The sequence below is a fragment of the Peromyscus leucopus genome, chromosome 17 (genome assembly GCF_004664715.2).
Source record: "Peromyscus leucopus breed LL Stock chromosome 17, UCI_PerLeu_2.1, whole genome shotgun sequence".
NCBI classification, from domain to species: domain Eukaryota; kingdom Metazoa; phylum Chordata; class Mammalia; order Rodentia; family Cricetidae; genus Peromyscus; species Peromyscus leucopus.
Window position 1 is genome coordinate 51,122,280 of NC_051077.1, and position 26,965 is coordinate 51,149,244.

The 26,965-nt window shown below is 44.5% G+C and overlaps 1 protein-coding gene across 1 annotated transcript; it reads left to right on the top strand.

The window, feature by feature from the left end:
- Nucleotides 1–26,420, top strand: Lpl (lipoprotein lipase). Its single transcript, XM_028883837.2, has 10 exons — nt 1–302; nt 7,730–7,890; nt 11,648–11,827; nt 13,892–14,003; nt 14,859–15,092; nt 15,787–16,029; nt 18,673–18,793; nt 20,627–20,809; nt 21,967–22,068; nt 24,223–26,420. Coding segments are annotated over exons 1-10 (1,425 nt in total). The 5' UTR covers nt 1–214; the 3' UTR covers nt 24,224–26,420.
- The last annotated feature ends 545 nt before the right edge of the window (nt 26,421–26,965 follow it).

Here is a 26,965-nt window from a genome sequence, read left to right on the forward strand (position 1 = left end):
AGTGGAAACCGTGTCAGACTCGATTCCTCCTCCTCCGAGGAATTCTGCCCGTTCCAGCTGCCCTGCCCTCCCCCTTTAAAGGCTGACTTGCCCCGCGGCGCTCTACCGCGCTCCAGCCCTCTGGCGCCTCCTGCTCTATCCCTTGCTACCCGGATCCGCTCCCTCCCGCCAGCCCGCGCCGCGCGTTTCCCGCAGCAGAAGGACGCGCCCGGAGATGGAGAGCAAAGCCCTGCTCCTGGTGGCCCTGGGAGTGTGGCTTCAGAGTTTGACCGTCTTCCACGCAGGGGTGGCCGCAGCAGACGGTACGTTTTGCGCGCCAATTCGCCTTCACCTGCAGACCCGGCCCGGACCACTTCCTCTCCATCTGAAGATGGGAATGAGAAAGTTGGAAGGGGAGCACACTGGGACTCCCGGGCACAGCAGAAAAAGGGAATCCCCGGGAGGGTGGCTGGAGTGGAATTCAGGAGGAGCAAGGAGAGACTCAGCCTCTGATCACGCTGCGGCGACTCCGGGTTCCCGCTTTTCTCTTTCTCTCTCCCGATTCCTGCTCTGTCCCTTGCTCTCTCCCGCCGCGGGCCATCTCGGAAAGGCCGGGGTGTGAGCGATGGGATGGGGGAGATGTGGAGGTCGGGCGATGCAGTTGTGACAAGTTGTAACCTCCTCATAGGGAGTGGGAGCGCTGAATGCAAGGCACGCGGGCCAAGGTGACACTAACTTGGCTGGGACCACGAGTCAGACCCCTCTGGAGGCGGGAAGAGTGAGCCGAGTGTGGCTTCTCCAGGGGTGGGGGGGTGGGAGTACGCGTTGTCTGCGTCCAGGCTGCTTAGGGGATTGTCGCACTCAGCGGAGGGCCATGAGCAGGGAGTGGGAGTGTGCGGTGGTGCAGGGGAACGCATGGCCCCGAGTCCTGGGACCCAGCGTCCTGCACGCGCTCCTGCGCCGGGGAGCCCTCCAGTCTCCAAGTTCTTGCGCTCGGCATAGCTCAATACCCAAGAAAGCCCAGCGAAGGGCGGATCCTCCGGTAAACGTGGCTCAGCCACCAGCACTCTGGCTTTGGGGTTGCCAGTTCAGCACTCTATCCTTTCTGTCCTCCCAGCAAAGGCACACCGAGGCGAGGCGCCCTGTTAGCTGGGAGAACGAGGGGTTTTCTAGTGTCGCAGGGAGGTCGCGGCCACCACTACAGTCACAAAGGCGGTCACTTATAGGGCGCTGCCTGCTCTCTCTGCCTAGAGAAGACGACTAGGGTCAGTTAAGAGTTTCTTTATGGCCTTGAAGTCGAGACCTGCCCACAATTGAGAAGCCTTGTAACTTGAACCTTGGTTGAGCTAACAGAGCAGAGACTCAAAATGTAACTGAACCCAGTCATAAACGGAGGCTGGATGTTTCCTTGTGTTGGGGCTGGTGGAATCACCATGAGGGTGGTGTCCCCTGGAGGTGCTTGAAGTTGGCACGTCCACAACCTAATTCTAGTCTTAGTGAGTCTGGGACTGCAACTAAAAGTGAGCTTTATTTCTGCATATAGTTGTAAATGCTTTGCTGAGCTATCAAAGAAGAGAGAATTCATCTTTGGAGAACTGCAAGGAAGATAAGAATCTCAGGTGTTTGAGGACACTGGAGAGTGTGCCTTTCCTGTGGCAGGTTGTGTTTCTGCATACTTTGCAAGTCTGGTTAAGAAAATAGGAGCAAACTTTCAATTCATATTCCAGAAAGCACATCACAGTATAAAACTGCTTTTACTGTAAACTCTACCAGGGTCCTCCACAACTTAAAGTTTTGCTACAGTTTCCTTAGAGGCTCTGGACCCAGTTTCTCAGTTACTTAATGTGTCACCCTTGTGGGGTTAGCTGCATGGGCTCTAACTTTGGGAAAAACAGCAAGATCTAAAGTGCCCTGAGGTTCCCAATCTTATACTTTGATTTAAATGGACACCTAAGTAATTGCATAATAATTTTGGATTTTAGCCAACGCTTAATTTTCTTATCAATAAAATGTATTAGGGAATATAATGCCGAAGCAGATGCAAAGTTACTCTCTCTGATCATCTTTTTGTTCTCTCTACCCGCCCTTTATAGTGGGCTCCTTCAATCACAGCACCTTCTATAGAAGCCTTCTCCCGCAAATGAATTCACCTAGGGGCAAGACTGTGAGGAAGGCGCAGATTGCAGTGACCCCAGCTTCCCTTTGGGCTCCGAGTTTCCTTGTTCGCTCTTTTTTTTTTTTTTTCTTTCTGCGAACAGTGTACAAGTATGAGAGGCATTGCCCTGGGGTGCCTTCTTCCTGGAGCCTCTGCAGCCTTTCCTGGCCCGAGTCAGGAAAGTAGAGCTAAGAGAAGGAGCAAAGGGGGCCCTGCTCCGTGCAGCCCCGTTCCACCCGGCACAGTGCTCGCTTGCAGGGTAATATCAGAGTTAAATACCTGGGTAAGGACAGCAGAGCCGCAAATGTCACTGGAAGAGAGCTTGACAGGGGAGTGATTGATTAATAGCTGCATTGAAAGGTGGGGGAGTCAACTGGGGGAAAAGTCGCAATGGAAAGATGTTCAGTTTCTTTCACGGAGAGTATTTTTAGCACAGCTTCCCTTTGCGGCTGCACTGTAGAGGAGACTATTATACTCAGCTGTCTGCTCTGTTCTGTCAGATCGTCCAACATGCCATGTCCTGTCCCTTTTTCCCCTGACCACAGCCTGTTTCCACATTATTACCACCAAGGCTGCATCTTTTTTTGTTTTTGTTTGTTTGTTTGTTTTTGTTTTGTTTTTGAGGCAAGGTTTATCTGTGTAGCTTTCGCTATCCTGGAACTCATTCTGTAAACCAGGCTGGCCTTGAACTCATAGAGATCTGCCTGCCTCTGCCTCCCTAGTCCTAGGATTAAAAGTGTGTGCCACTATCATTCCAATGACTGCATCCTTTTATCTGGGAAAATGTTCTGGCCATCAGAATGGTGGCTGGTGATGACTTTGGGTCACATACTGTAAAGAATTCAATATAAGCATCATTATTTTCCAGGTCAAGAAATGTCATTTGAATATATTAATAGTTCTTTCTCTGTGTTTGTCTGTCTGTCTATGTCTCTCTCGGTAGATTTTGTGACCTGATAGGAATTTGTCACAAGAGGTCCTTGTCACATCTACTCTGCAAAAGTTGAAGCTTTACCAGTTTCTGAAGGATCAAAATAATAAGATTGTAGCTTACTTTGAAACTAAGAGTTTGGAATTTAAAGGAAAAACAAAAACAACAACAACAACAAACCTCCCCTCCCCTCAGCCCCCTCCCATCCACACTCTACTGTGAGCAAAGTGTGACTTCACATACCCCGCTGAGAACCACCTTAAGGGTGTCTGTCTGTGAGGAGTAGCGTCACTTTAGAACTAACACACGTTAGCTTGTTCTTGTGGAATAAGTGACTATTGACGGGGATGGCAGGAGTGGCTGATCTTAGGTGACATAACGTATGTCAAGTTCACACTACGCTTGTGCCAACTGATTCTTCCTGCTCTCCCTGCTCTGTTCTCCCACACTAACCGAATTATTTTCGAGCTGTGACACCAATGGTGACCTTTGAATGAGTAAAGAAAATGTCCTCACTGTTCACTGGCTCAATGGCCAAAGCCGCTCGGGGTCTACTCCTGTGGTGTTCATGGCACCCACTCCATACCTTGGTGTGTGTGTAAGGTCTAATCCTGTGGTGTTCATGGCACCCGCTCCATACCTTGGTGTGTGTGTAAGGTCTGATTCTATGCAATCCCGCTCTGACCCAAGTTATTTAATCTTGATATAGAACTTTGCAGAAGCTTTGAAACTGCATAGAGTCAGGTTCTTGGATGGTAGAGAGTCCAAGTGAACAACTGAGTCTAGCCTTTCTCAATACCAGATAGGGCTATCTTGAAATCAATAATTCTCCTCTGGGGGAAAAAATTATTTATAAAATTAATTGTGATGAAAAAGACCTCAGTCAGAACTTATATTTTATTTTTTCCTTTTCTATTTTAACAAATTAATATAAAGGTTTTATTTATGTACAAATATTTCTAATTGTATTTTTCCCATTGATTTATTTAATTTTTACAACCTGACCACTGCTTTCCCTCCTTCCTCTCCTCCCAGTCCCTCCCCCCACCTCCTCTCTGCCCCCATGACATCCACTCCTCTGCCATTTCTATTCAGAGAAGGGCAGGCCTCCCATGGAGATCAACCAGACGAGGCAACTCAGTATGAGGAGTAGGGTCCCAAAAGCCAGCAGAGGGTCAGAGACAGCCCCTGCTCCCAATGTTAGGAGACCCACAAGAAGACCGAGCTACACAACTGTCACACATATGCGGAGGGCCTAGGTCAGTCCCGTGCAGGCTCCCTGATTGTCGGTTCAGTCTCTGTGAGCCTCTGTGAGTCCAGGTTAGTTGATTCTGGGGTTTTCTTGTGGTGTCCTTGAGCCCTCTGGCTTCTACAATCCATCCTCCCCTTCTTCTGCAGGATTCCCTGAGGACCACCCAATGTTTGGCTGTGGGAATCTGCATCTGTAGAACATATTTTAAGTAAAAAAGTGGAATGGCATCCTTACGTTTTTTGTTTTGAGGCAGGGTCTTAGTATGTTACCCTGACTGGCCAGAAACTCAGCATGTAGACCAGAATAGCCTTAAAAGTGGCCTTAGTTTTCCAAGGAGTCTAGTAAAAAGCATAGTTGGTTGAGGGCGGAGTCGCTGATAACATTTCCTAGTGTCCTTAGCAACAGTTACCTCACATTAGCTCAAGATTGTCTGCCACTCCAGCAGTCAGCCCAGGGTGCGCCTTGGTGATGAATACTCAGGGAACCACCTCTGGGGTCCATCTTCTTACCTGGTGCTCTTCTCAGCTGATGCTTCGGGGACCACAGAAGGTGGGAAAGCATACCGATTGATCTTTAGGCTGCTGAGACACTATTAAAGGGCAGCAAACACTGGCAATAGGAAAACTTCCTACCGCACTAGGAAGATCTGTGACTCTGTAGCTAACACAAAACTGAAACTATCGCAGAGCTCACCAAACCGCACCATCTTCGTGTGAAAACAATTATACCCGCACACAGGGGCGTGCACACAATCCTTCCCGTTGAAAGTAAAATGAAAGTTCCCATGTGTAAGTCTACGTGATGGTGTATGAATTCCTGTTTGTTTGTTTGTTTGTTTCTCAATCAGCAGTGGGTTCAGTGGATATACTGGCTGTAGGGAATCCAACCTGAGCCATGGGTATGGATCTTGGCATTAAACAGATTTTTTTTTCCCATGAAAATATACAAAGTCAGCCTTAATAATTGGACAACAGTGAGGAGGGAGCTTGTCTGCTGAGCCATTCAATTGCCTCTGCTTGAAAAACACTGATAATCAGGCTGCCAAGGTGTTTCAGCAGATTAAAGCCATGCGCCGAGCCTCACGGGCCTGAGTTTGATCCTCAGATCCCCCATGGTGGAAGGAAAATTCTGGCTTGAACAAATTGTTCTCTAACCTGCATACATGTGCTGTACTACACATGTGTGTGACTAAAGTGTAATAAAACTAAAATAAAAGACTGATAATCAAACACAAAAGCCAGATGGCTAGAGAGGAGGATGAACCATTAGAGGAAGAGAGAATCAAGGGAGGCTAATTTCCTTTTAAACATTCTAAAACACTTTCTAAAAATAAAGTAACTTCTTGGGCAGAATCAGGTTAATTAGGCTAAACACACATGACATTCTTTTGTACCCACTAGTAAGAAGAACGGTGTTTTCTGCTTTGCGAGGAAGAGGAAAGCCTGTGTTGGCAGATAAGAGGAGAGCTCGCACATGTTCTTGGTGGCAGGATGGACTCTGAGTTATTCAGAGCTTTAAAGATCAGGAGTTTAGCACAGGCCCTTGGTTGGTTAAATGCTTTCAGAGTGTTTAACAATGATTGCGAAACTCCTTTCTTTCTAGCAAATTCCATCATGAAGAAATGTCTCCCGTGTGTCAGGTAGTAGAGATTTGCTGGGTGTGTGCACATGTATGGTTGAGTTACTGCTGATAATGACTCACTCAGCAGCTAACCACAGCATTTAAAAATAATCTCCGAAAAGGGAAATGCTTGCCAATCTCAGATGGTTACATGAGGAGCCCAATGTCAATGCCTGTACGGTCGCTCTTAGTGCATCATCCTTCCTGAGTCCCTTCTCGGCTTGACTTTAGCAAGGCCGGTTTGAAATTCAAGGCTTCAGATTTCTAGTTACAAAAAAGGAACAGATTCAGATTGAGACATGGGTAGTGTCCTAATAATCTCAATTGTTCATTTCCTGAAAAATTTAAGAGAAACATTCAAATTTCCTATTTTTTTTAATAGTAAGTAGGTAGGCTGTGTCTATAATTTGACCAAGAAGTAAATACTTTTCTCTAAGTCCTCTGTGGCCTGTTTCCTAAAAAGGGTCTGATTGTATTAGTAGCATAATAATTTTTACTTTCTTTAATAATAATCATAAAGATTTATCAGCATTTAAATATATGTCAATATATCAAAAGCTAGGTTTATTGTTTCTCCTTATCCAGTTTAAGACTTACTATGGAGAATGAATAGCTCCTTTACGGCAGATTCAGTGTCAGTTTACTTTATTTATTTGTTCATTTTGGTTTTTAGAGACAAAGTTTCTCTGCGTAGCCCTGGCTATCCCAGAACTCACTATGTAGACCAGGCTGGCCTCGAATTCAGAGATCCACCTGCCTGTGCCTCTCAAGGGCTAGGCTTAAAGGTGTGTGCCGCTGCCACTCAGCTGAGATTTGCTGTGATTTGAAAGGTTTGACTTTGTGTGGAAGGTTGTAAAGAAAAAGGAAGAGGAAAGCTACCTAGGGAGCAACATATGGACCATAGCTCACACATGCCCTGGTCTCTGGACATTCTGCTCTCTCACAATGGCTTGAGACAGCACATGTTGCCATTAGGAGGGGAAAGGCTTCCTCGGGCTCTCAAGTTTTCTTCTTTTAACATTCTGGTTCTGGGGAGTCTTTTCTTCAAATGAATCTAATTGTGTTGTTATGGGTTCTAGGTTCTGCATTCAAATGAATCTAAATGTTCAATTATGATTGTGTTGCTAGTCCACCCTCTCTTTCCCATCTTGGCTGAGTCATTTGAGACAAGACGAAATGAAGGAATTTCCACACTGTAGTTCATGTGTGTGCATTAAATACACATCCACACACTCCCTAACTGGAAGTGGGCTGGAAGAAAGGCTGGGAGTCACAGATTGCTTAGCTCACGATTCAGGTCGTCTCTGTTCATGCTGTCACCACTGGGACATCAGTCATTCCCTGGCAATCCACATCCTCTTTTTCTTTTAAAGATATTTTTATGTGCATGTGTGTGGAGTGTGCATGATGTTTGCACGTGTGGACATGCGAATGTGGAGGCCCGAGGTTGATGAAGGACCACTCTTTCACCTTATTCTTTGAGGCAGGGTCTTATAATCAAACCCAGAGCTTACCGATAGGGCTATTACCACAGTTTGCTCTGATGACCCCACCTCTGCCTTGTGAGGCTGGGATTACAGCAGGTCACCACTCCCACCAGGCATTTACATGGGTTCTGGGGTTCTGGCCTCAGGTCTTCATGCTTGCACAGACTCATATTTGTTTCTTGAAAACCTACTTTAGGAAAATCAAGGGTGTTGTTGGCCTTGGTTGCTTGTGAACCTAAAATCTTTAAGTCCCAAGTAAAACCAAATAAGCCCCCGATTAATCTCTCCAATTTCCTTTTCTGTAGGGGGAAGAGATTTTGCAGACATCGAAAGTAAATTTGCCCTAAGGACCCCTGAAGACACAGCTGAGGACACTTGCCACCTCATTCCTGGAGTAGCAGATTCTGTGTCTGACTGCCACTTCAACCACAGCAGCAAGACCTTCGTGGTGATCCATGGCTGGACCGTAAGAGCGGTTCTGGAAGTGGGTTAGGGTCAAGCAGATCCCAGCTGTTGGAAGCCCATAAACTGTGTCTGTCTGCTCTCTGGGTAGACTTGAGTGGAGGCTATCTTGGTTCAAGGTAGTCCCTACAGCCCCAGGTTCATGAGCTCTTCCCCTGGCTGGTACCCCCCTTTGTTTTGACACAGTGCCTGGCTGGTACCCTTGAATCCTACATCCATGGAGGTGGGAAAAGGATGTTCCACTCAACACAAGATGATACTGTTTTGGGGAGTCAGTGGAAGTCTAGAATGATACTGACACACACAGGATGAGCTTGCCCAAGATGAAGAAATCATTCATTCATTCATTTGTTCATTCATTCATTCATTCATTCATTCATTCACCAAAGGCCCTTTCCTGAAGAGTAGGGGGAGGCCAGAGCAGAAGAGCTATTCAGGTGCCTCTTGGCCGTTTGCCAGCTCTGTGATATGATCAAATCATTTGTCTTCTCTAGGCCTCCACTTACTAACCTGTAAAACAAAGGGCTTGGACTAGACTTCTCTAAGGCTCCTCCAATTTCAATTTGCCCCAGTTATAAACTTAAGGGAGTTTTATCAGGGAACTGACATGGAAGAAAGCTGGAGAAAAGGCTTACAGAGATAATTCAGTCTACAAAGGGGTTGTCTTGCAAGCACAGGTCCTGAGTTCTATTCCACCACTTAAAAAAAATAATTACATAACAAGCAAGGCACAGAGGCAATAACTCTTACAATTCCGGGGAGGCAGAGACAGAGAGGTCCGCGGGGCTCACTGGCAAGACAGCTTTGCTACTCGGTGAACTCCAGATTGAAATTCCCACCCCTAAAAACAAGGCGGACAGCTCTTGTAGACAGCCCCTCAGGCCACCACACAGATGCGTGCTCACACATACAAACAGAGAGGAAGAAAAGTACAAGCTATGGTCCAAGCTACTTATGGGAAATGTTCATACATAGCCCCTCCCAAATACTCCAGATAGTTGCTTTACATGACGCTGTTCTTATGTAAATATTTTTAATTTACCTTTACAATTTTCAATTTCTAGTGAGCAGCTTTCATTATCTATTAATAATAATTTATATGAAATAGGTGATTAAAATGTGTCACCTTCCTGTTAGATAAAATTTTTGAATGCTATTGCTGGATACTGAATTCCAGTGAGAAGAATTAGGCAAAAATGATGTATAACCAAACCATATAATGAACTAATCTTTTTATTGAAGCCATAGGGCAAATGTTATCATTTCCATGGATGTGTCAGCAACAGGACTCATACAGATGTATTTTTTTTAAGATGTACCCATTTACTAGTGTACGTAGTATGGTATATAGCATATGATGAAAATTTAAATCCTTAACATAAGCTGTAAGGAGGACAAAGATCTTTGAGGTGTTTAGAGACATTTGGGGTGCACACAGCTCTTAATACTTTCCAAGAAGTTTAAGCTCAGTGAGCGATTTCTGCACAGGAAACAACTGCGCGTCTCAAGTCTTAAGCGTCCCAGTCTCACCCTGAAAGACCTGGCCGCTTTAGGAAGCTGCAGCGGGGTGGGGAGAGCGTCCCTCTCTTGCTAACGTGACGTAACAAATGCAGTTTCCAGACATAGGGCCAGATGCTGCCAGTGGTCCTACAACCTCACTCATCCCACCTGGGCTCTTCAGGTCACGTGTCCTGGTGTTTTGTGCTCTAGGCTCAGGCTAGGTTGCTGGCCAGACAGCCTGTGGTTCGCTATCGCAGAGACTCGCCTTGGCTGGAACCATAATAAAGCCAGCTGATCCTGGCTTATCTGAGCGAGTGCAGGCTGGGTTCAGTCAAACCACCTGCTAGAGGTAGCAGAGTGGACTCTGGTTCGGAGACTTGTCTGTCAAAGGCTTGTAAGAAAAAAAAAATCTAGAAAGCAAGACCTTTTCTGGGTAGAAGACAGTGCTCAGCTTTCTCAACCCCTTTTGTTTCTTTCATTTACATTTTATGTTGAACCCAAAAGGGAAGGATTAGATTAGGTGCTACTGAGTTAAGTATCCAACAGTATAGGTAAGTAGGTCACCTGCCCTTTTCCAGACTGCCTGACTTGGAAACACTGATAGAGAAAGAGGTTCAACAGAACCCAGAACAAACAGCTCACCCGAGATAAGCTTCCAGGCCACTCAAGGGCACAGACTCAGGGTAGCCAAGACCCTCTCTGTCACATCAGAACTGCTGGAGCTTCGCGCTTGCTGGTTCTCCCTGTGGGGTGGGAAGATGGCGGTCAGCGCAGTGAGCACTACATCCTGGAGAAAGGCCACTGTTTTCTCGTGCTCTTGCTTTGGAGCTGCGAAAGGCAGTCAGTCAGTGTAGCAGTCAGGAAGGAAGGTGAGGGAGGTGGTCAGGGCACACTCTGAACCTGGACTTGAAGCATCCTGCCTCAGACCTATTCAAAGAGGCTTAACTGGGTCCCTCGTGGGTTGATATCACCTTTGTAGCTTTGTTACTTCGTTTGCTCTCCATGCTTAAAATCGTTGTGGAGCTGACCCTGTGCCGGCAAGGAGACCGGACAGCAGACCAGTCACAAGTGGAAATGTACGAGGGAGCTTTGAGCCATTCTGAGCCAGCCCTGTGGTGCAGGTGTCCCAGAAAAGCTGAAGTTAGTTTACAGAACTGATTAGCAAGAGAGGTAGAACTACAATCCATATCTCTTAGGCTGGCCTTGCCCCAACACAGGGCACAGAAACTAGGTGAAAAGTTGTGCAGTTTGTCTAGGGCACAGAGTGAAGCGAGGTTCGTGTTTTTCTATTTCAGTCTAGAAAACACACAAATAACAAGACAGGAATCTGAAAGAACTCATCTCGTGAGTGTAAAACTCCAAATGGAGCCAGTAGATTGGGGTACCCATGGTTCCCATTTCTCTGCTGGTTTTTGTAGTTCTCCATTGTTACCTTAAACACATTTGTCACAGTGTTCTACGTTCAAGGAATAATTCATAGCCGTTCCTGTGGCTGCAGTGAGACCTAACTAACATCCTTAGCCAACCAGTCTTTGTAGGGAAAGCAGTGCATCTGCATCCCTTGAAAATATCTTCCTTTCTTAGTTTGCAGTTTTGAATGTTGAGCCTTGAGCTCTGCACCTGCAAACCCAGGACCTCGCCACTCTGCCATGCCTACCCACCCCAGCTCTGCACCTGCAAGCCCAGCACCTCGCCACGGTGCCACGGCCCCCACCCTCTTTCCACGTCTGTTTTTCAGACAGTCTCACTAAGTTCCCCAGTGCTGACCTTGAAGTCACGCTGTAACTGAAGCAGGTCATGAGCTTACCTTTGCTTTACTCTGCAGAGGTGCTAGGATTGTAGACATGCCTGACAGACCTGGCCTTTAAGTCGGCCCTTCTGGGAAACATTTCCTGACTTAGTTGAAAGTAATTAACCAACACTTCTTTTCTAAAAGTGTTTAATTTGGCTATAAACTTTTAATACATTGACCCTGATCTTTTTTTAATAGTGTAAATTGTTGATGTCGTACTAATTGATAAAACATACTTTTTAAAGCGAGTTAATCCCCAGCCTGCTGTCCCTGAGGCCAGCACACTCCCTGGTACACTCACATTTGCCCTGGAAGGGGAAAGAATAGGAGAGAATTGGGGTACCCCTTGAGGTCTGAGTTGTCAGGCTGAGTAGTCAGTGTGCTCCCACACAAGTTTATATCTCTCAGTTCATGTCGTCATATCTACAATGAATTATAGTTGGAAGAAATCGTGTGTTATCCTTTTCAGGTGACAGGAATGTACGAGAGTTGGGTGCCCAAACTTGTGGCCGCCCTGTACAAGAGAGAACCTGACTCCAATGTCATCGTAGTGGACTGGCTGTATCGGGCCCAGCAACATTATCCGGTATCGGCTGGCTACACCAAGCTGGTGGGAAACGATGTGGCCAGGTTCATCAACTGGATGGAGGTAAGACTGGGAAAGGGAGCTTCCCGTGCTTGGGAGAAAACTCTTGGTGAGAGCCAGACAGGTGGCTGAGTTTTTTTTTTTTTTTTTTTTTTTTTTTTTTTTTTTTTTTTTTCCATTTTTACCATGATCTGAGGTGTTTTCTCAAGCATTTCAAATTTTCAGAAAGGCATTTTTACTTTGTGGTAAGAATGACTAGATTATACAGCCAATAAATGATCCTACCCTGCCCCACCCTTTGATAATCCAGTGAATAAATCTGCTGGGACTAAGCACCAAGTGGGCAGTATCAACAAAAGCCTGTTTTTTGTTTTTTTTTTTAAGGATAGAGGGAAGGTAGCATGTTCAGCCACCTCTTTCTGCACCAGCCAGCTGTCGTGAGCATTGCATCTGGCTGTGACTCCTGTTAGAATATCAGCCTCTTTAACAAAATTGTAAACAGTGTTTGGCTCTTAGAGAAGATAGTGGATCCAGGTGATTGCTGTGACCCGTATAGTCACCATTCTGGTTTGGGGCAGAGATGAACTGACGCAGGGAAGCAGTGAGTGGGACGTAAAGGACATGACACAGATAAGGGTCCAGAACTGGAGCTGCCTGCAGATTTTACCCACTTCCTTCTCTTGGGGGCCACACTCTGGAAGTTAACTTTGAAAGTTTGGAGGGGGGCGCTAAAGAGAAGCTAGTACTCTGACAGGGCCAAGTTATTTAAAACAGCGAATTAGATGCAAAAAAATACATACTTTAATCATCAAACACCAAAATTTATTTCTTGACTCTTTTGCCAGTCATACAAAGGAACTTGGAAGAACCAGATCACAGCCCTGGGCCTCAGGCGTCTCATTTGCTGTCTTAGCTAGTTTGCTATTGATGTGATAAAACATCATGACCAAGGAAGCTTAGAAAGCAAAGCGTTTAATTTGGGGCTCAGGGTTTCAGAGGATTAGAGTACTTGAGCGTGGCAGCAGGCAGGCAGGCCTGGTGCTCACATCTTGAGGCACAGCCACCAGGCAGTTAGAGACACTGGGAATGGTATGGGCTTTTTTTTTTTTTTGGTTTTTCGAGACAGGGTTTCTCTGTGTAGCTTTGCGCCTTTCCTGGAGCTCACTTGGTAGCCCAGGCTGGCCTCAAACTCACAGAGATCCGCCTGCCTCTGCCTCCCGAGTGCTGGGATTAAAGGCATGCGCCACCAACGCCCAGCTGGTATGGGCTTTTAAAACCTCAAAACCTACCCCCAGTGACACACTTCCTCCAACAAGGCCACACCCCCTAATCCTTCCCAGATAGTTCCACCAGCTGGGGACCAAGCATCCAAATACATGAGCCTATGGAGGTTATTCTTACTCAAACCACTGTACCCGCTGATGCAGAGAGCTGAGCCGTATGGGCCTGTGATCTCTGCCCTTTCCATATGTGCTGTGATCTCTGCTTTTCCATATGTACCTGTGATCTCTGCCTTTCCATATGTGCCTGTGATCTCTGCCTTTCCATATGTACCTGTGATCTCTTCCTTTCCATATGTGCTGTGATCTTTTTCTTTTCCATATGTGCCTGTGATCTCTGCCTTTCCATATGTGCCTGTGATCTCTGCCTTTCCATATGTACCTGTGATCTCTGCTCTTTCCGTATGTACCTGTGATCTCTTCCTTTTCCATATGTACCTGTGATCTCTTCCTTTTCCATATGTGCCTGTGATCTCTTCCTTTTCCATATGTGCCTGTGATCTCTGCCCTTTCCCTATAGTCTGCTTCAGTCATTGCTTGGCTAACTTAAAGGAATAACAGAATGCAGGATATTTGGACTAGTCGATAATGTGCAAACGTTTATATGTACACTTAAACAGTACATATGCATCTACTATGTATACATATTTATTTCTATGTATAAGTAATACACTTTTGGATGTCTGGAAGAAATTCCTAGTTTCAACCTGTCATTAAAGAAACAAATCTCAACACCACGGAATATTTGTCTCTTTTAACTATAACACGAAATCGGTAAAATTAACTTACAGTAGTGCCAGTTTTTAGAACCAATATTTATTTTCATTTTTCATTTGTTCTCCCCCAGGAAGAATTTAACTATCCCCTGGACAATGTCCACCTGTTGGGGTATAGCCTCGGAGCCCATGCTGCTGGGGTGGCAGGAAGTCTGACCAACAAGAAGGTTAACAGAATCACTGGTAAGAGGCATTTTTTTTATTCATTTATCACAAGAGCCAATGTGACCACCCTTCTGGAAGAGAATCAGAGCTCCTTTTGTTAGTACCCACATGTGTGGCATTGGGGCATGCGCCCAATGTTCATCATCTCCTGTCTCAGCTCTTGGTTTCCATCCCCTGGCCATGGCACACGAGTAGAAGATAACGGCATTAAGTACAGAGGCCCCCACATTCCTCCGAGGAAGAGTTCTCACCGCCCTCTGCTCCGCTTGAGCTAACAGACTGCATATATGCCGTCCTCTCTCACATCAGTACCAGGGAGACGGACAAGGACTGGTTCTAGAGAGCATCTGGAAGAAGACAGTCATCTAGGAAGTGGCTATGAACGGCTTGGTGTAGAGAATTGGTTTAGAGGGAGAAAAGAATTGATCATGGATTAAAAGTCTTCTCAGACTCAGAAATAACCTACAAGAAGAAATCAGGCCATTGGGTGTGAAAAACCACTGTAGACTGGCCAGTTTAAAAGATGCATGTTAGGCCTGATGGTGCAAGCCTGTAGTACTAACACCCAGAGTGGGGAGGTGGGAAGTTGAAAGCCATTGTCAGCTACAGTGTGTGTTTAAAGCCATCTAGTAACAGGAGCATCTGGAGAAAGGTGGAGAGTAGGGGGACCTCAAATGTGAGGGCAAGATTCCATTTTAGAAGAGCTATGCCTGCTTTTCTGACTCTCAGTCATGGGAGGCTCCGACTCCTGAGACAGGGAGCTGATTAGAATTCAGGAGACTTCCGATGACATTCGAATGAGCAGGATCCTGGCCTCAGCACCAAACTCACTGCAGACTCTACAATTTATGGGGCCTTTTCTTTCCCACCAAGGCTTGGATCCAGCCGGGCCTAACTTCGAGTATGCAGAGGCCCCCAGTCGCCTTTCTCCTGATGACGCAGATTTCGTGGATGTCTTACACACATTCACCAGAGGGTCACCTGGCCGGAGCATTGGGATCCAGAAGCCAGTCGGGCACGTTGACATTTATCCCAACGGAGGCACCTTCCAGCCAGGGTGCAACATTGGAGAAGCCATCCGCGTGATTGCAGAGAGGGGTCTTGGAGGTGAGAAAAACAGAAGTCACTTCAGCGGGAGCTTCGAGGCTCAGCTCTCACTGACAGCGTGGTACCCTGTCCACTGCCTCCACAGGGCGTGGCTTCAGTCTAGACACCTGAGGGGAGGGAGGATGGCTCCGTGGGTAAAGCAGAAGCCATGCATGTGTGAGGACTCGACTTCAGATCACAGAACCCACATAAAACCAGATTCGATAGTGCCTCTCCGTAATCCCACAAGTCCTACAGTGACGTGGGAGGCAGACAGACGAATCCCCCGACCCTTGCAGGCCAGCTGGCCTGGGTACACAGTGGCAAACAAGCGACCTTGTCTCAAAACAAGGTGAAAGGCAAGGACCAAGTTGTCCTCTGACCTCTTTGCTGTTAATTTAACAATGATGCCCTTTATGATGTGGTTTCTAGACGCCTGTGCTTTTAGAAGCACCTAGATGTGGTAGACATAAAGCTAAGGCTGTGTTAAGCTGGAAGGAATCAACTTCTGCCTCGGGTGTCATCTATTCGGGCATAATAAACATTCATATATGTAAGATGGCAAGAGTTGAAAGTTCCTCGTCAACTTTTAACAGTCAGCTTGACAGTTATGGAGGGAGGTGAGGACACATCCTAATGGAGAGGCTGACGTCACGTCTACCCCAGTGCAAGGCAGTTTCTGGAGCACTGCTCCTTCCCACGTCTTTTTGTGCAGATGTGGACCAGCTGGTGAAGTGCTCCCACGAGCGCTCCATTCATCTCTTCATCGACTCCCTGCTGAATGAAGAGAACCCCAGCAAGGCTTACAGGTGCAACTCCAAGGAAGCCTTCGAGAAAGGGCTCTGCCTGAGTTGCAGAAAGAATCGCTGCAACAATGTGGGCTATGAGATCAACAAGGTCAGGGCCAAAAGGAGCAGCAAGATGTACATGAAGACTCGCTCTCAGATGCCCTACAAAGGTAAGCTGGAAGCTGTGGGAAGGAGGGAAAATTGGATAGTGCCATCTCTGTTATACTGGGCTGATTCTGTCTATTGGAATAGAGTTAATGAAGTGATGCTACTAAGTCCTGAACCCTCATTTATGCCTCTATTAACACAGAGGGATTTTCAAGAGTCCATTTCATCTAGCTCTTGATTCCCATACCAGCAAGACCCCAGTGCTCAGACTTGAGTTTGTAACCAGCCTTCTCTGTAGCTGTGACCAGCCAGTAGTACTAGCTTTAGAGATAATTTGAAAGCTAATCACTTTGGGATTACAAACTCTAGGACTTTGGCCCAATTCAGCCTACCACTTGCTTTTTGTAAATAAAGTATTGTTAGAACATAGTCAGACACATTGCTTTCCATATTATCTAACACTGCCTTCCTGCCACAAAGGCAGACTCAAGTAATTGTGACAAAGCCCACATAGCCCACAAAGACTAAATTAGTTGCTCTCTGGAACTTCACAGAACATTTGTTACTTTTAAAATTTGTTTTACATGAAGTCAAGAACCACCAACATTCCAGTCTCCCAAGTGTCAGGGTTACTGTTGCTGTGATGAAACACCATGACCAAAGCAACGTGGGGAGGAAAGGGGTTGTTTGGCTTAGCCTTCCACATCACTGTTCAACATCCAAGAAAGTCAGGACAGGAACTCACAGAGGGCTGGACCCTGCAGGCAGAAACTGATGCAGAGGCCTTGGAAGGGCTTCTTAAAGGCTTGCTCCCCATGGATTGCTCATCTTGCTTTCTTATAGAACCCAGCACCTCTAGCTAAGGGGTAACACCACCCACAATGGGCTGGGCCCTCCCTATCAATCACTGAATAAGAAATCGCCTTACATGCTTACCTACAACCCGATCTTATGGAGGCATTTCTCAGTTGAGGTTCCCTCCTCTCAGGTGACTACAGCTTGTGTCGTTGACATAAACTGGCCAGCGCACTAGGGAAGCAAGAATGTGCCAAGTCTTATGTCCGTCTTGCGTGAACTCGTTTCCAACTCGAACTTAAGGCTTGGCCTCTTGCTTAAAACAAGACATAAAGACACACAGGGGGCAATGAGGAAGGAGGTTGTATTCTGCTGACAGGAAATGATTTTGGACAAATTGCCTTCGGTAGAGCCTGGGTGGAAGCCTGGAGTAAGGGCGCTTATTAAAGAAGAGTTTCCTCAGATAAAGCAGTGTGCTTCAGCAGTGCTTTGTAGATGTGCAAGGTGGCCCAGATGTTGGAGCGCATGTTATTCACAGAAATCTTGTAGGTTATATGAGAAGCCTCATTTTCTCCAACTCTAGAACCTGGTGTGAGGTACAGAGTAGGCCGTCCTCTAAAGACAAGGGTAGGCTTACACGGGGTCACCTAGCATTCTGTCTGGACTTCCTAGAGACACACGGCCAGCCCCCAGCTCCAGCCTCTCTTGCTGTGACCTCCAGCACTGCCTTAGCCATATCGGATGATTTATCTCCACTTTTGAATAGTCCTGGGGGTTGGTTGTTTTATTTTTCTCTTTTTGCTTATCTAGCTACTTATTCTCATTATAAAATGAGCTATAAAGTTGGCGTAGGGTAAATGCCTGTAATCCCAGCCCTTGGGAGGTAGAGGCAGGAAGATCAGGAACTCAAGGTCATATTCAACTACACAGTGAGTTTGGGGCCAGCTGGGCGACATGAGATCCTGTCTTAAAACACACACATATATTCAGTGCACAATACCACTTAAAACAAATAGAGAAACTAAATAAAGGTTGTCATAAGAAACCACAAGAAAATGTACTGAAATGTTTTTCAGGAATATATCCAAAGTAACATCAAAATTCAATTTTGCTACACTCTTTGCCATTAGAGCTAAGGATGTTGGATCCCAGCTTAACAGAAATTGCATTTAATAGACAGTAGTATAATAAAAATATGCATAAGAATCTTGGGTTGCAGGAGACAATACATCAGAATGATCCCCATTATAGTCACGGTAGCTATGTTTCAGGCGCAGGGTTTTGGTGAATAAGTGGGGAAGAACAGGGAAGAGATGCTGATGTTCAATTTCCTGCTTCCAGAGGTACTTCCTAAGGCAGGGCAGTTAGTAAGACAGACCTCAGGGCTTTGTGTTGGTGCACAGGAATTCAATGTACTGTGTGTGCTACATGCCACACTATGCAGATGGTGGAGGAGCAGAATGAGACCAGAGTTGGGGGATGGGGTACAATGTCCCCACGAAATGGGAAGGAGCAAGGCCATACACATAATAAAGCAGCAAGTACCAAATGTGCTTGGTATAGATGTAGAAATATAAAGTGGCCAAGGCAAGCAAAGGTCACAGAGAGCCTTCTGGATATGTTTGGCTATTTATTAATTTGATTTCCCTGGTAGTACCTTCCAGCTTGGCAATTCAGATACGGCTGTGTTTCTCCCATGTACTGCAGCCCCACTGAAAAGCATGAAGGTCTGCACTTCCAATGGAAAGTGTTTCTAGCCACTCGGATGGTCCAATGTGTGCACTTCCTGTTTGGGTCCTTGGAAGACATTTGTTCTATGGGTCTGAACTGCTTGATTGTTCGGGGACGATGATGTTTCCATGAAGACTGACATGCCTGCCTTTGTTCCAATGTCCTCCCCTCCCCTACAGTGTTCCATTACCAAGTCAAGATTCACTTTTCTGGGACTGAGAGTGACACCCAGCTCAACCAGGCCTTCGTGATTTCTCTGTATGGCACAGTGGCCGAGAGTGAGGACATCCCTTTCACTCTGTGAGTAGCTTGGGGCACATCTCCAGTCTATAGCTAGGTCACAACCTTGCTCCTTGCCAGAGCTTGATCTGGAAACAGAAGCGCACCACCACCACCCCAAAAAGAAACTCCAGTTTAAGAAATTAGAATTTAGCTGGGTGTGGTGGGCCATGCCTTGAAATTCCAGCACTCAGGAGGCAGAGGCAGGTGGATCTCTGTAGAGTTCAAGGCTAGCCTGGTCTACATAGTAAGTTTCAGGACAACCAGCTATGTAGAAACTCTGTTTCAAAATACCAAAAAAAGAAAAAGAAATTGGAATTTAAAAATGGAGGTCTTGCACCATTTCATATGAGAAAATACTGTTTTCTAATTTCTGTTTTATTTTTGTTTGCTCTATTTCATGTTTTCTTTCAACATTTCAGGTCTTTATTTCTTTCACTAAAAAAAGAAGCAGTGACAAAATAGTTAAGTTCCCCCAAAAGAGTTGAAGCAGGGGTGTGGCTGGGAGGTGGTGCACTTACCAAGCATTTGTATGTGCGCCCAGCATCACCAAGAAAGAAAGGAAAAAACAAAACAGTTGTAACAAGAAGCTACTCCACAACATGGACAGATAGGTAGATGACAGGTAGATAGATAGATAGATAGATAGATAGATAGATAGATAGATGATAGGTAGATAGGTAGATAGGTAGGTAGATAGATAATATAGATATAGATAGAATGATAGAGATAGACAGATAGATAGATATAAATATAAATAGAATGATAAATAGATATAGATAGAATGATGATAGATATAGATAGACTAGATAGATAGATAGATACATAGATACATAGATAGATAGATGATAGGTAGATAGGTAGGTAGGTAGATAGATAATATGGATATAGATAGAATGATAGAGATAGATAGACAGATAGATAGACATAGATATAAATATAGATAGAATGATAGATATAGATAGAATGATGATAGATATAGATAGAATAGATAGATAGATAGATAGATAGATAGATAGATAGATAGGCAGACAGACAAATAGATAGACAGACAGACAGGTAGACTGGTAAATATACAAAATGGTATAGGTAAAAAGCCCATGAAAAATTATTACTCCTTAGTTTTGATTAGGGAAAATTTCATGATACCCTTTAATAATTCCTAAATGAACGCATATTCTAAAATACATGATAACTGTGAAACGGCCGAGCAGGACATACATACACTGGTTTATTGTTGGTGCTAGAACTTCCCACACAAGGAAGACAGTGAGGAAATAATTTTCTGTGGCTATAATTACAAGGATTAAGATGGTTTCTTTTACAATGTATCTTGAAGAAATATTCAGTTAACATTTTTAAAAATTTAAGTGCAGCATATTTATTTTCATGGAACACATAAATACCCCAAATTGAGTATTAATTAACACTGAGTCAAAGGTCATGTGAGTTATGATTCATAATATAGAATCAATATAGCCTCTAAAAATTAGAATTCTTGAAAAACAGGTAAAACATGACGAAAATAGAGCCAAGTAGAGGACTGAATATATGCTTTTTAATTAAGTGGACATATGTTCACACATGTATAAATTGAACAGGAATACATGGAAATAAGATTGGCTAGTGGACATTTTTCTCTTAAGAGCTGTACCGGATAGTTTTTGGTGTTAGAAGGGATTCTGGAGCATGGGAAAGGGGTGTGGGGTCCTAAGACAGGGCAAACGCTGCAGACAAGCATCTTGGACATGTTTGCATTTTAAAAATATCATCCGAATAGTAAAGCTACTTACATCCAGGGAGGAGAAAAGGTTGATCCCTAAACGTAACCGAGTTTGTGAACTTTTCACTCAGGCCTGAGGTCTCCACAAACAAAACCTCCTCCTTCTTGATTTATACGGAGGTGGACATCGGGGAGCTGCTAATGATGAAGCTGAAGTGGAAGAGCGACTCCTACTTCAGCTGGTCGGACTGGTGGAGAAGCCCGGGTTTTGTTCTCGAGAAGATCCGAGTGAAGGCAGGGGAGACTCAGAAAAAGTAAGCGACCGCAGCGGTCCCCACACTCTGCCCGGCTCCCTCTCATTATCTGGGGGGACCTTCCTGGAGCCTTGAACACGCGGGGGGTGCAACTTCAGGAAGCCCTCTTTTTAGTCCTATGGGACCTAGTTAATTAACCCAGAAACAATTCCAGAATATTCTTTCAAGGCCACACAGAGGAAGGAGGACAGATTGAGCACCAACCATTCTTGGGACTGGAAGGGTTTGGATTTGAGGGGTTTGTTTCTTTCATATCTTGGAATAGTTGTGTGTGTGTGTGTGTGTGTGTGTGTGTGTGTGTGTGTGTGTGTAGAGAGAGAGATCTTGGAGATGGGACCAACTTGTGTTTTACATTATCTCTTGCACACACAGTCTGCAGGTAATTTGTACATTTTCAGTGACTGCATTTTGACTACAATGTACCCCATGCGGTCAGGTGTGGAATTTGCCACTTGGTGTACAAAAAGGCTTAGATTTTGGAACATTTGGAATTTAGACTTTTGGATTGGGGATGCTCAGCTGTAATATTTCTGGATTTCAAGTAAGGAACATACACTGAACTGGCCACAGTTGTTTGGCATGAGAGCTGGGATCAGAAGCCAGTAATCTCGGTGTGCATCGAGCACTATTTCTTGCAAGCAGAAAATAGTTACAAAACGTGGCACAAATCTTAGAGATGCTGACATGGGCTAAAAGAAACTCTTCAAGAAGCAGCCCAACCCCCCACATGTCTATAAAATGATTTGCATGAAGGGCCCCATAGAACTGAAATCTTCACACACATGTCCAGGGATTGTACAAGTACACCATTGACAGAAACAACTCTTTAAAGGAGAATTGAGAAGTTATTTCTTTTTTCTGTCATTTACTTTTATACAAAAACTTTTAAGACATGATAAGGATAGAAAAACTCTGCAGATCCTTTGTTCCCAAGGCAGTTGAAAGCTGATGCTCTAATTCTCTGACAGCAATATTAAGGGGTGGTTCTGTAACTCCTGTAACTGCTGGTCAGACCTCCTGAGTGAGACGTGACCCCAGCGGCACACTATCAGAAATACCGCCACAGTTAACTATGTGATCACAGGGTTTAAATGGCCTTCACCAAACACCCATTTTGTTGTTCCATATGGCAGGCTCACATCTGCTTTCTTCCACAGGGTCATCTTCTGTGCTAGGGAGAAAGTGTCTCACTTACAGAAGGGAAAGGATGCCGCAGTGTTTGTGAAATGCCATGACAAGTCTCTGAAGAAGTCTGGCTGGTGAGCATCTTGAACCACAGCTCTCTAAGCATCCTCTCAAAGTGGCCTCTGCCCAGCTCTTTACCCTACAGCTCTTGTGGTCCCTGTCTTTAAGGTGTCTCTCTAGCCCTTCCTTCTTCTTTTTTTTTCTTTTTAAATTTTATTTTATTTTACAATACCATTCAGTTCTACATATCAGCCACGGATTCCCTTGTTCTCCCCACTCCCGCCCCTCTCCCCATCCCCCCAGCCCACCCCCCATTCCCACCTCCTCCAGGGCAAAGCTTCCCCCAGGTAGCCCTTCCTTCTTATCTATGCTCATTTGCCTTTTTTCTAGCGCTTTAATGCTCCTTTTCTTTCTCACCTTGCTGACCTTCATCCCAGATACACAAGTTAAAGTTTATTTTAACTCTTGAACTACTCAGAAGTCTTCACTACTGCGTTTCCCACGACTGCAGGGCTGTTAGCTGCACAGATGCTGTCTGAAGCAGGGAGCGTGTGGGTTCTTCTGTGGGGTCATCTCCTCCCAGGATAGGACCAGAGACAAAAGTGTCTCATATCAGCTGTAGTCATATAGTGACAGACTCTCTAATCGCCGCAGACTGCAGGACACAGGACCACAGGGAGGCCTAAACTGGGTCAAAACCCCAAAGATGGAGAGAAAATGGAGTAAGAGTATAGGAAACCGTTCTCCTATCTCAAAACAACTGCTGGCGCGTCCTCCATGACCTCCAGGGCTAATCCACATGGCAGCTGGCAGCGGAATCTTTCCAGCACGTCAGTGCTAAGTCGAGACCAAGCATGTGACCTTCCGTCTCCTGTCCCAAGTTCTCAGGATGTGCTGTTTTCATTCCTCCCATCGCTCCCCCGCCAGACGCCAAGTGCTAATGGGTGACACATATTAAAGGGGGAATATTAGATAGGGCCACACAGGCAGTGCCACAGAAAACAGCACAGGCTGGTCACAGAGTCGCTGGGAAATAGAAAAAAAAAGCCCTTGCTCCTGCTTTATCCTGATGCCTAGATTATTATAGACGGAAGTATCAGATGAAGATCGCCTCTTCAGAAAGAGACCATTAGAGACCCTATGTGGAACACCTCCCTTGAGATGTCTACTTAAATATAATTTATATATGCTCACTACGGATAGATGAGGAAAAACCAGACAAAAACAAAGTAAAACCAACAAGGCCTTATTGGTAACATTTGACATGTGATTAGCAATTTGATTTATATCCTTTCTCACTATACATATATGACGTGTATGTTTTCATATCACAAACATAGAACTATGGCAATGAATGAAAAGAAGAGGCCATATGGACCTGAACATTACTATGAATGCCCAAGAGGGCTTTGCCACGGAGAATAGTTACCAGCATTAAGCTGGCAAAATGACTTTTAACTAAAGGGAGAAATAGCCACCAAGCTGTAAATGCTTTGCCACTTACAAAGTGTGGATCCAAGGCAACTTCATACTTGCCTCCACTCTGAAAAGGGGGACCCCAAGATAAAAATTTAGATATGCACATGAATATACATGTACACCTACCTTCCCACCAACCCATCTGTAACTTTAAGTAGATATGTGAATATAAAAATAAAGTCTGCTTTACTAAGTATAAATCCAAAACCTAAGGGAACAACCTCAACTGTTTATGAAGCACTTTGGTCAGACTATTTATTTATAAGAAGTTATCTAAGAAGGTCTAATGATGGACCTTGGGTCTACTCAATAGGGTTTCTAAACAACAAACACATAAGCAGCCATGTCTTGCAATGCACTTGAAATTTAGGAGGTGATTATGAATCAGACAATACTCTTCAGGGGTTTCAGCTCACAGGCTCTCAGTCTACTGTCCCCTGTTAACTCCTCAGAAGGTGCAGATTCCAAGAAAAGACTGAAGCAGCCATTTCATTATGTTTAGAGCGTAAGGAAAGCTTTGTGACTTTTGCCATCCCATGACCCACTCTTCTGAAGATGGTGCTCAAATAGAGGCCGATCTATACATGCATCAAGTGTGTTTCCTGCCTTCCCAGATCTAGGATCTGCATCTCATAAGCTTTGTTCTGAATGTCAGTTGGATACTTCTTCATCATGGCGGCGGTGGGGCAGGACAGGGTTTCTAAAAGGCCAAGCGGACCATAAACCTCCCTTCTTCTGTTTTTCCTCAGACACTGGACAATTCAACAAGAGAAGAAAGCACTTGAGTTCTTTGAAGACTGAAGTTAACGAAGTAAATTTTATCAACAAAGGAAAAAAAAAATACCCTTGTTTGGGTGTTTGAACGTGGGTTTTCCCGAGTATTAATCCCAGCTCTATCTTGTTAGTTAAATTAGAAGACAGGCTCAAATACTAAAAAGTGGCTAATACCAGGTGAGGAGTCTCGTGGCCAATAGCATGTCTTCCAGCATCAGAGGACAGCAGGTAGGAGAAGCATGGCGTCTTTTGTCCCTTAACAAGGAATCACTGGTTCCCAATAAATAAGACTCCTTCGTGTGACCCTTTTGGTCATGGTTGAACATTAGTGAGGGCCTCTTATTTTGTCAAATTCTGAGCCCTTTTCAAAGTTTTCTCCAAGTCTAATATAGATAATGGTTTGTGGCATGGATGAGATCTATTTCTTTAACAGTTGAAACACCTGGCCTTTGTAACTAGTTCTTTTATCATTGGGATGAAGCCAAATAAATAGATAAATAAATAGATAAATAAATAAATAAATAAATAAGTAGTAATCAGGGACGTGTAGCAAAAGCAATGGAGACCAGAGCTCATGGAATCCTGAGCCTTGGTCCCACCGTGACAAAGCACAAGTCAAGAGAGATAAAGAACTATCTGAGTAATTCTTAATAGACTTGAATTTCTATGGCTTGATCCCTCCATCTTTTAAAAGTTTGTCTTATAGTTTAACATTGTTCTTTGGGTAGATGTTGAAAACATCAGCTTATAATTCAGGTGACATGTAAATTGAACTGAAAGAAAATAGTGCCTCGTTTGATTTTACTTTTATTTTATTTTATTTTTTGCTTTTTGGAGGAAAGGTCTCATTTGTCCCACTCTGTAGCCAAGCCTGACCTAGAACTCAACTTTGTTGTTCAGACTTGCCTTGAACTCTCAATGATCCTCCTGCCTGAGTGCTGGGATTACTGGCATGACCCACATCTGGCTTGATGGCATAATTTTATTACCAGATTTTTCCTATTTGTTTTCATCACCTTGAACACACTCAATAGCCAGTAGTTAGCATTTAGTCTGAGACTTCTTGGCCATGCCTCTGTCACACTTCTAACACACCACGTTCATTTCTAGTTTAGATGTGATCAAGTTCAAATTCTGCATCATGCAAAGTACAAATTTTAGATCAGGACCACCTTACCACATGAAAGTTGAAATTACTAGGAGACATGCTCATCAGTGCTTGTAACTTGTGGTGAACAAAGAAGGGAGCCGTCAACTGTAATAGCCACAGGAAGCACCAGGTGGGCGGCCACTGTTTTGTTTTACTTAAAAAAAAAAATAAGAAAGAAAGAAAGAAACTAATCAAGAGTGAGTGGACAACTATTTATGAACTAGATCTCATATTTTCAGAATGTTTTTACTGCGTATTAATACAAAGTGATAAAGAAGTTCTATGCCAGAGGCAATTGGCTGGGAACACAAACTGTGAAATGTGTGGGTGTCTGAACAACTATCCACATGCAAAGCCCCACAAATGTAATTGTCATTCAATGTCATTTGGAAAAGAAAGAGTAAAGAGATGTCCTGGAAAATGGTCAAAGAAATAGTTCCAGATATGTTGGAATGTTAGCCCTTGCTAGGAGAAGGATGGTTGTACCTATGTAATATAGGACAAAAATGACTGATTTCATCAGGCTTGGAGACAATTCTAACAATAAAATGATGTACAATTTGTCACTGGCACCCCTTTTATTGCTAAGTCATTGACTTCGGATTTCCATCAAGGGCTCACAAATTTAAAAGATCCAGCCAACCTGTGCATAGCACTGGACATTCTGGCTTTTAAAGACATATATATTTCTGCATACATACATATATGTATACATGTATATGTGTACACATACATACATATCTCAATGATGCTTTGGCTTTAAACTTTATTTATTGGCTGTAAATATATGTGTGGGTGTAAGAGAGCTTGTAAACCCTGGGAGGGCTGTTGTGGCTATCTGCAGTGTAGATGTGTGGTGCTAACTTTGTGTCCGTCTCCATCAGTGATGGTCTGTCTCACTGAGCTAACTTAATTCTGGTGAAATAGTATGATGAAATAGGCTTTTAAAAGAGGAAAAGAAATTCACTTATGTGAAGAAATGAAATCTGCTTTTAATAAAATTGACAACATTTTATCATGGTACTAAGTCATCATTTTGTATCATTTTAGCCCTTCTAGAGTCTAGGCAAATTAGATTTATTCTCAAGGCAGATTCAGTCAGTAAATTTTTGACTGAGTAAGTCATAGAAGTAATGTAAGTTTCCCATTAGACGTGTGCCTGATCATCTACTAAAATCGAATGGATCAAATCGATCTCAACTCCTCTCCTTTACGACAACGCACATGTCCAGACTTCTCAGTAGTTATTGCTACACTGTGGATACCAAGAAGCTCGTCACATCGCGGATCTTTCTTTTATTCTCACACTGCTCTAGACAGGACTCCCCATCTGTGGACTAAGCATGTATACAGATACACAGAACAGTGGGGCCTGTTCTGTGCAGGAATCAGTTTCCAGAGTTGCTACGATGATTGCCGACACGTGGTATTAACACCATTGCATGGTCTCTCCCTCAAAGATCTGTGTGACCAAGAGCATGCTGAAAAAGCCGTGGCATCTCATTCCAAAACTCAGGTTACGGAGGACTTTAGCTTCCCTTGGGACCCCTCTGTCTGGGAGCACTCCA

Excerpts from the sequence above, each read along its gene's own strand:
- Lpl (XM_028883837.2), top strand. The coding sequence starts at position 215 with ATGGAGAGCAAAGCCCTGCTCCTGGTGGCCCTGGGAGTGTGGCTTCAG. Across the intron at positions 7,891-11,647 it reads TGGTGATCCATGGCTGGACC|GTGACAGGAATGTACGAGAG; the intron begins GTAAGAGCGGTT and ends TATCCTTTTCAG. Across the intron at positions 16,030-18,672 it reads CTCTCAGATGCCCTACAAAG|TGTTCCATTACCAAGTCAAG; the intron begins GTAAGCTGGAAG and ends CCTCCCCTACAG.